At 39.0% G+C, this 10000-nt stretch overlaps 1 protein-coding gene across 1 annotated transcript in view; it reads left to right on the top strand.

The window, feature by feature from the left end:
* The window catches only part of gnl2 (guanine nucleotide binding protein-like 2 (nucleolar)), a 25525-nt gene that overhangs the window by 2524 nt on the left and 13001 nt on the right, over positions 1–10000 (top strand). Inside the window, exons 2-5 of the mRNA XM_017476159.3 lie at positions 59–143; positions 957–1051; positions 1593–1732; positions 9303–9487. Coding sequence (XP_017331648.1) covers positions 59–143; positions 957–1051; positions 1593–1732; positions 9303–9487 — 505 coding nt within the window. The remainder of the gene's footprint in view (positions 1–58; positions 144–956; positions 1052–1592; positions 1733–9302; positions 9488–10000) is intronic.

The raw sequence follows: 10000 nt of genomic DNA, 5'->3' as shown, positions 1-10000 counted from the left end.
AGTTTTGTTTAGTTACTTGTGTTCGCAGGCTCTGAGTAACTCACTGCATTTTCTCTAGATCGTGTTAAGGGCTCTGGAGGGAACACCATGAGGGACCGTGCCACTATCAAGCGTCTGAATATGTACAGACAGAAGCAGAGATGGTAAACTTATGACATGCACACATGGCTAACATTAAACTAGAATGTAAATATGCGTTCTGATGTACTCAATGGATGCTTAGTAGATAAAATGTAGCCTGTATTTTCATTTTATATGTACAGATGTGTATACAATGCAGCAAAGTACTGCGAAACAACTGTAAGGTGTCGTTTGAAGAGATCAGTGATGGCAACTTGGCTGTACTCATATTATAAAAGCTCAATCTTTCAATTGGAAACCTGAGACTCTTAACAGCTAAGCCATCACTGTAAAGGAAGGCTGTTTCCCTATCAGAGAGTCAAGCCACAACGGTCTAGATGGCAGTCTGTACAGGATCTCACTGTGTGAATTTTTTTTGCTGCTGCTTGTTTCAGAATTTGCTATGGAACTTGGTGTTGCCACCGCCCCCTCCTCCTCTACCCCAGAAAACTAATTGAATTGCAGAAATTTTGATTGCACAAAATTATTTTGTACGGTCTTTTGCAGTGATGTTTTTGGTAAATGAGACCTTTTTAGCTGTATTCATGGCTTTTGGGTGTGTCTTGGCCCAAATCTGCTGAAAATTTTCTGTAATTTAGAAACATTTTGGAATGTTGTGGAGTTTGTTTGCTTTTGCGTTCATTTCTTCAATCACAAAATTGTGGTAGGACTGAGATGAATTATGCATGACTTGTATGTGAAAATGTTTACGTGGATGTATAGTATCCATAGAGATGTAGCATATAGCTGAGCTGTATGCTCACAGACATTGGATTATTGTGGCGGGGGGGGGTCACATGGAACGTGAATAGAAAATGTGGTTCATGTTTCTTCAGTAACAGTCGGGGTAAGGTCATCAAGCCTTTGCAGTACCAGTCCACTGTGGCACCTGGAACTGTGGCTAGAGTTGAGCCCAACATCAAGTGGTTTGGTAAGTATATCTATCTTCATTTTTATTTCTAAGAATTAAACATTAGCAATGCTATAAAAGTTAACAGTATGGATATAAATGTGCCATTTCAAGAATTATCCAACACTGTTATTAGCTATGCTGCCAAATGAGAAGGGTAGCATGTTGGGCGGCTGTGGCTTGGGTGGTAGAGCGGGTTGTCCACTAATCGTAGGGTTGGTGGTTCAGTTCCTGGCCCACATGACTTCACATGCCGAAGTGTCCTTGGGCAAGACGCCGAACCCCAAGTTGCTCCCGATGGCAAGCTAGCATCTTGCATGACCGCTCTGCTACCATTGGTGTGTGCATGTGCCTGAATGAGAACCAGTGTAAAGTGCTTTGGAACCACTAAGGTTAAAAAAGGGCTATATACTTACGGACCATTTACCATGTTTCCACTCTGCCTTATTTGCCCTTGAAGACTGGCAGTGCAAAAACATTGTCCTTTTTCCACTTAAAATACATTCAGACTGGCCATGATGATTAAATTGCTTATTTCTGTCTTTCCCTGGGACTTGTGCAGCCAATACTCGGGTCATCAAGCAGTCATCACTGCAGAAGTTTCAGGAGGAGATGGACGCAGTGAAGAAAGATCCGTACAGAGTGGTTATGCGCCAAAGCAAGCTTCCCATGTCCCTTCTGCATGACCGAATCAAAGCACATGTATGTATACGCATCAATACGAATGCTTTTTAAAGCTTTCCTAGCCAGCACCATTGTTCATTGTTCATTCTTCATACTGCTGCCTATTTGATTCTCTAAAAGCTGGTGAAACTAATGGGACAGTATTTGTTAGTCTATTTGTTAGCTGCACAATAAGAACTGTCAGAGTACAGACACAAACAGCCATACTGATGATCATCAATGTGGCACCATGGAAATGTTTTTTGTAAGTTTATTTTTTAAAGTGAGATTAGTAATGTGGGTTATTGCCCTCTTTGGCACTTTTGAGATTTAACTTTGCCAAATCTAAAGAACCAGAGAGATTAAAACATGCTTGAAATAACACAACATTTTGCCTGGTTCCTCATGTTCCAGCAGCAAATGTTGTCTTTGAAGGATTTTTTCCACTCCTTAAGTGATTCCAGGTGTTTAGTAGGACCTTTTTAAACACTCAAAACAGATTGAAGTGAACGTCTCCTTCTCTTTAGTTCTCTTTCACACTCTCTTGTTCTTTATTGCATCTCTACAGGTTTTGCTTAAAAAAAAAAACATGTTATGCCCCATTGTTGATTTTGTTTATTAATGTTCATGTGATGTTTATTTTGGTCAATTTGGTTGTGGTGAACCACTGTGACCTCGGACTAGCAGTTGAACCAGTGTATGCTGGCCCTGTCTCGTGTGTGTGTGTGTGTGTGTGTGTGTGTGTGTGTGTGTGTGTGTGTGTGTGTGTGTGTGTGTGTGTGAGCACAGAGCAGTCAGCAGGACATCATCTCTGTTTTCCTTTTTGCTCTCTTGAAGACATGTATGATGTGATGGATAATTTGATTTTAATCTTTCATTTGTATTAGGAAATTGAAAGAAAAATAGCTTGCATTCATTAATTATGACATTTTATGTATTGAGTGCTCTGTCTGTGTGTTCCAACACCAGCTTGACCTTCCTTTTTGTTTTGTTTTTAATATTTTCCTGTTTAACTTGGCACACAAATTACTGCTTTAATAAATTGTGTGGTTTTGGTGGATACTTCTATTGTTGGAAAGTTTTGTCTTCTAACTTAAGGCTAGACATGAATAACAGTAACAGTACCAATTAACTGTGCCCAGCATTAAAATAAAAGTACATGCAGATGGGATTGTTAACGTCAACTAAGGTTTAGTTAGTACTTTTTTTCTTGTTTTGTCCAAGTACATCAGCACATCCAGGGTTTGAGAGGAATCCGTGAGTATGCGATTAAAACGATGAATGGTAATTTTTAATCTGAGGGAATTTCTATTGATCAACTAAACTGCACAAGAACCTCAGGATTCTAACTCTGCCTCTTTACCTGAGGTCATGTTTAGGTTAGTTTATAGCAGTCTTTGACAATACTGTGTCCATCCTGGAAAATTGAAGGGTTGCTAATGTTTTGTGTGTGTGTTGATTTTTATATATATATATATATATATATATATATATATATATATATATATATATATATATATATATATATATATATATATATAATATTATATATATATATATATATATATATATATATATATATATATATATATAATATTATATATATATATAATATTATATATATATATATATTATATATATATATATAATATTATATATATATGTATATATATATGTATGTATATATTATATGTATATATATATTATATGTATATATATATATATATATATATATATATATTATATATTATATATATATATAATATATATATAATATATATATACATATAATATATATATACATATAATATATATATATATATATATATATATATATATATATATATATATATATATATATATATATATATATATATATAATATATTATATATATATATAATTTGAATTAATTAGTGCATCCAGAAAGCACTTCACTTTTTCCACATTTTGTTGTTACAACCTTATTCCAAAATGGATTAAATTCATTTTTTTCCTCAAAATTCTACAAGCAATACCCCATAATGACAAAGTGAAAAAAGTGTTGTTGTTTTGTTTTGTTTTTTTAATCTTTGCAAATGTATTAAAAATAAAAAAACAAGGCCACTCAAGGACATTCAGAGTTGTCCTGTAGCCACTCCTGTGTTTTCTTGGCTGTGTGCTTAGGGTCGTTGTCCTGTTGGAGGATTAACCTTCGCCCCAGTCTGATGTCCAGAGCATTCTGGAGCAGGTTTTCATCAAGGATGTCTCTGTACATTGCTGAATTAATCTTTTCCTCGATCCTGAATAGTCTCCCAGTTCCTGCCGCTGAAAAACATCCCCACAGCATGATGCTGCCACCACCATGCTTCACTGTAGGGATGGTATTGGCCAGGTGATGAGTGGTGCCTGGTTTCCTTCAGACATGACACTTGCCATTCATGGCAAAGAGTTCAATCTTTGTTTCATCAGACCAGAGAATTCTGTTTCTCGTGGTCTGAGAGTCCTTCAGGTGCCTTTTGGCAAACTCCAGGCAGGCTGTGGCTTCTTTATGGCACCACTACCATACAGGCCTGATTGGTGGAGTGCTGCAGAGATGGTTGTTCTTCTGGAAGGTTCTCCTCTCTCCACAGAGACACGCTGGAGCTCTGTCAGAGTGACCATCGGGTTCTTGGTCACCTCCCTGACTAAGGCCTTTCTCCCCGATCGCTCAGTTTGGCTGGGCGGCCAGCTCTAGGAAGAGTCCTGCTGGTTCCAAACTTCTTCCGTTTACGGATGATGGAGGCCACTGTGCTCATTGGGATCTTCAATGCTGCAGAAATGTTTCTGTACCCTTCCCCAGATCTGTGCCTCGATACAATCCTGTCTCGGAGGTCTACAGACAATTCCTTGGACTTCATGGCTTGGTTTGTGCTCTGACATGCATTGTTAACTGTGAGACCTTATATAGATAGGTGGGTGCCCTTCCAAATCATGTCCAATCAACTGAATTTACCACAGGTGGACTCCAATCAAGGATGTTCAGTGAAACAGGATGCACCTGAGCTCAATTTTGAGTGTCGTGGTGGTGGTGGTGTTTTTTTTTTGGTTTTTATTTTTAATGAATTTGCAAAAAATTCAAACAAACTTCTTTCACATTGTCATTATTGGGGTATTGTTTGTAGAATTTTGAGGAAAATAATGAATTTAGTCCATTTTGGAATAAGGCTGTAAAATAACAAAATGTGGAAAAAGTGAAGCACTGTAAATAGTGTGTGTGTGTGTGTGTGTGTGTGTGTGTGTGTGTGTGTGTCATAAGTGAGTACACCCCTCACATTTTTGTAAATATTTGATTTATACCTTTTCATGTGACAACACTGAAGAAATGACACTTTGCTACAATGTAAAGTAGTGATTGTACAGCTTGTGTAACAGTGTAAATTTGCTGTCCCCTCAAAATAACTCAACATACAACCATTAATGTCTAAACCGCTGGCAACAAGAGTGAGTACACCACTAAGTGAAAATGTCCAAATTGGGCCCAAAGTGTCAATATTTTGTGTGGCCACCATTATTTTCCAGCACTGCCTTAACCCTCTTGGGCATGGAGTTCACCAGAGCTTTACAGGTTGCCTTGGAGTCCTCTTCCACTCCTCCATGACGACATCACGGGGCTGGTGGATGTTAGAGACCTTGTGCTCCTCCACCTTCTGTTTGAGGATGCCCCACAGGTGCTCAATAGGGATTAGTCCATCACCTTCACCCTCATCTTCTTTAGCAAGGCAGTGGTCGTCCTGGAGGTGTGTTTGGGGTCGTTATCATGCTGGTATACTGCCCTGCAGCCCAGTCTCCGAAGGGAGGGGATCATGCTCTGTTTCAGTATGTCACAGTACATGTTGGCATTCATAGTTCCCTCAATGAACTGTAGCTCCCCAGTGCCGGCAGCACTCATGCAGCCCCAGACCATGACACTCCCACCACCATGCTTGACTGTAGGCAAGTCACACTTGTCTTTGTACTCCTCACCTGGTTGCTGCCACACAGACTTGACACCATCTGAACCAAATAAGTTTATCTTGGTCTCATCAGACCACAGGACATGGTTCCAGTAATCCATGTCATTAGTCTGCTTGTCTTCAGCAAACTGTTTGTGGGCTTTCTTGTGCATCATCTTCAGAAGAGACTTCCTTCTGGGACAACAGCCATGCAGACCAACTTGATGCCGTGTGTGGCATATAGTCTGAGCACTGACAGGCTGACCCCCCACCCCTTCAACCTCTGCAGCAATGCTGGCAGCACCCATACGTCTATTTCCCAAAGACAACCTCTGGATATGACGCTGAGCATGTGCACTCAACTTCTTTGTCCTGTTAAACCGCTGTATGGTCTTGACGACCATGCTGCAGATCAGTGTCAGGGTCTTTGGCAATCTTCTTATAGCCTAGGCCATCTTTATATAGAGCAACAATTCTTTTTTTCAGATCCTCAGAGAGTTCTTTGCCATAAGGTGCCATGTTGAACTTTCAGTGACCAGTATGAGGGAGTGTGAGAGTGATGACATCAAATTTAACACACCTGCTCCCCATTCACAACTGAGACCGTGTAACACTAACAAGTCACATGACACCGGGGAGGGAAAATGGCTAATTGGCCCAATTTGGACATTTTCACTTAGGGGTGTACTCACTCTTGTTGCCAGTGGTTTAGACATTAATGGCTGTGTGTTGAGTTATTTTGAGGGGACAGGAAATTTACACTGTTACACAAGCTGTACACTCACTACTTTACATTGTAGCAAAGTGTCATTTCTTCAGTGTTGTCACATGAAAAGATATAATCAAATATTTACAAAAACGTGATGGGTGTACTGACTTTTGTGAGATTATGTATGTATGACCGTGCCCTCCACAAATATTGGCACCCATGGCAAATATGAGCAGAGAAGGCTGTAAAAAATAGTTTTTGTTTGCCTTTTTGATCTTTTGTTACAAAAATACTCTGCTCTCTCATTCTTTTATTTATATATATATATATATATATATATATATATATATATATATATATATATATAAACAAACTTTATTTTCTAAAGCATCTTTATAAAAGCAGCTTCTCAAAGCGCTGTACAAAGAAAAAAATAAGAATAATAATAATAATAAAAGTAGACATCAACAGTCGAATGCAAGTTTTAAAAAGTATGTCTTAAGTTGAGCTTTAAAAATGCCAAAGGTCTGAGCTTCCCTAAGTTCGATAGGAGAGAGTTCCACAGGGAAGGAGCATAGACAGAAAAAGCTCTGTCACCCACAGATCTTTAAGTGTGTTTGTGGAACAGTTAACAGATTATACTGTGAGGAGCACAGTCTGTGATTTGGGGTGTAAGGAATTAATAAAGCAGATAAGTAATGAGGAGCCAAGCCATGTAATGCCTTGTATGTCAGCATCGTAATTTTAAAATCAACACGGAACCTGACCGGGAGCCAGTACAAGGACTCCAAAACAGGATTAATCGCATTTCCTAGTCCTAGTCAGGATCCTGGCGGCAGAGTTTTGTACATATTGCGGTTTATTGATTGTGGATTTAGAAATTCCGGCTGAAACGACGTTACAGTAATCTAGCCGAGTGACAACAAATGAGTTAATCAGCTTTTCAGCTACAGAGAAGTTTAACATAGGGCACAGTCTTGCTATATTTCTGAGGTATATCAAACAATTGCAAACACAACACAGGTTTATAAAAAAAAATTATTGGCATCCCTAATAGAATTCATAATAGAACTAAATAAATAATATATATATATATATATATATATAAGTATATTCCCATTTATATTTTATTTGTACACCTGGGTGGCTAAGAACAGGAGATTGATCAACCATGACTTCCTGTTTCACAGGTGTCTAAATATGAGGTAACGTGGGCAAAATTCCTTTAATCATTCATAACAATGGGTAAGACCCAGGAATATAGCTGTGATGTGCAGCAGAAGATTGTTGAGCTTCACAAAATGGGAAGTGGCTATAAGAAATAGCACAAGCATTGAAAATGCCAATTTCCATCATCCTGGAAGAGGACGTGTGTCTATAGTGTCTGAACGCACTGTGAAGAGGATGGGTTGAGTGGCCAAAAAATCTCCAAGGATCACAGCTGGAGAATTGCAGAAGCTAGTTGCATCTTGGGGTCAGAAAGTTTCCAAAACTACAATCCAAGGTCCCCTAAATCACCACAAGTTGTTTGGAAGGGTCTCAAGAAAAAAAGTCTCTAGTCTCATCCAAAAACAAACTCGAGTGTCTTCAGTTTGCCAGACACTAATGGAACTTCAAATGGGATCGGGTTCTATGCTCAGGTGAAACCAAAATAGAGTTTTTTGGCAATGAACACCAGAGGTAGTTTTGGCGCACACAGAGAGGTAGCCATATGGAAGAGTATCTCATGCCCACGGTTAAATATATTGGTGGCTCTTTAATGTTTTGGGGCTGTTTTTTCTTCCAGAGGACCTGGACATTTTTTTTTAGGATACATGGCATCAAGGATTCTATCAAATATCAACAGATATTAAATGAAAACCTGACTGCTCTTCCAGAAAGCATAAAATGGGTTGTGATTGGATCTTCCAGCAGGACAATGATCCAAAACTACATCAAAATCAATATAAAAATGGTTTACTGACCACAACATCAAGCTCCTGCCATGACCATCCCAGTCCCCTGACCTGAACCCCATAGAAAACCTGTGGGGTGAACTGAAGAGGAGAGTCCACCAGCTTGGACCATGAAATTTGAAGGATCTGGAGAGATTCTGTTTGGAGGAATGGGCTCAGATCCCTTGCCATGTAGCTGGTATCTTGGCAAAGGGAGGTAGCAAGTATTGACTAAAAGGGTGCCAGTAATTGTTACACACACATATTTAACACGTGTTTTTTTTTTTGTTTTGTTTTTTTTTTTGCTTTTTGTTTTTTATAATAAACCTGTTTGTTTGCAATTGTTTGATATCCATGAGAGCAGAGTATTTTTGTGAATTTTTATAGTAGGTAAGTATGAGGTGTTGGACGCAGCCTGTGGCTTCAAGCAGTCGTCTGTTTGCACGTACAGCATGACAAATAATTAACTGCACTTTCAGAAATTTATGAAGCTTTCATAAAATGAAAAATGGAAAAATTGAAAATGAAACACCTGAAACTGTATATGGTCCCATAACGAAGACAAACTATGTTGATACGTGAAATTCTTGAGTGAACGTCGGACAGCTTGGCTCGGGGACGTAATGACGTGTGCCGTTAATCAAGCTATGTCCTATAACGTGTAAAACAGGAACATGAAAGGAGTATTCTAAAAGCAGCTCATGTAAACACCTTAATCACAATATTGTCTTATTCAGAATAAGGTCAATAATTAGATCACCGCTGTCTATGTAAACAGTGTCATGGAAGCAATGAATTGTATGCAGCACTCCTATCCTTCCTCTGGTGTGCATTGGAGCCTTCTTGAAAGTCTGAGAATGGTTGAATTTAGAAGTCCTAGACATCAGACACATTCTTGTATACCACCATTATGTTTTTCCAGGGGAATGGGGAGGGGGGGGGGGGATCAAAATCTTTTTAGGTCTTGAAAGATCTTGTTCAGTTGACCTATGTGTCTTCTACTCATGCTTTACAGAACTCCAAGGTACACATTCTGGACACCGAGACTTTTGAGACCACATTTGGACCTAAGGCTCAAAGAAAGAGGCCTAATCTGAAAGTGGGAGAACTGAAAGAGCTGGCGGAACAGGCTGAGGCTTCGACTCAGGGTTACAGTGCAGAGAACGACTGCAACCTGGTGACTGAGGACAGTGGGGTCAGGTGAGGAGATTCTGTAAATGTGATCCACAGATCCCTGTTTCTGTTCAACATGAATACAAATATCAGTCCTGATGTACTGACAAGGTGGAGGGAAGAACCCGGGAAGTAGAGGAGATTCTGCTTAATGTTATGGAATGTCCGCGAGGCTCGAGTCTTCAGGACGGAGGTTTATGCTTTCAGGTTTCTCAGTAACATGACAAGCTGGATATTTATTTTTTTTTGTCTCATTAACTTTGAAAGAGAAAATAGGTGATGCTGGTGGGGGAATATATATAGGTGCTATAGTGTCATCAATAGCGGGAACTGACTTCCATGTCAGAAATCCTACTGAAAGTGCCTAGACTTGAGACTCTCCATAAATGTTAAATAAATGTCTCCTGACAGAAAATGTATCAATGATCACGCTTTTCTTTGTTAAACAACCACACGCATTCTTTATTTATTATTAGGCTTAGATAATGTGGAGCGTCCGTATTATAAATCCCTGTAAACAAGTTGTTACTATTAGAAAAT

The sequence above is a fragment of the Ictalurus punctatus genome, chromosome 1, assembly GCF_001660625.3.
Source record: "Ictalurus punctatus breed USDA103 chromosome 1, Coco_2.0, whole genome shotgun sequence".
Taxonomy (NCBI): domain Eukaryota; kingdom Metazoa; phylum Chordata; class Actinopteri; order Siluriformes; family Ictaluridae; genus Ictalurus; species Ictalurus punctatus.
The sequence above is the reverse complement of the archived record's forward strand: the minus strand, read 5'-3'. Positions and strand labels throughout refer to the sequence as shown.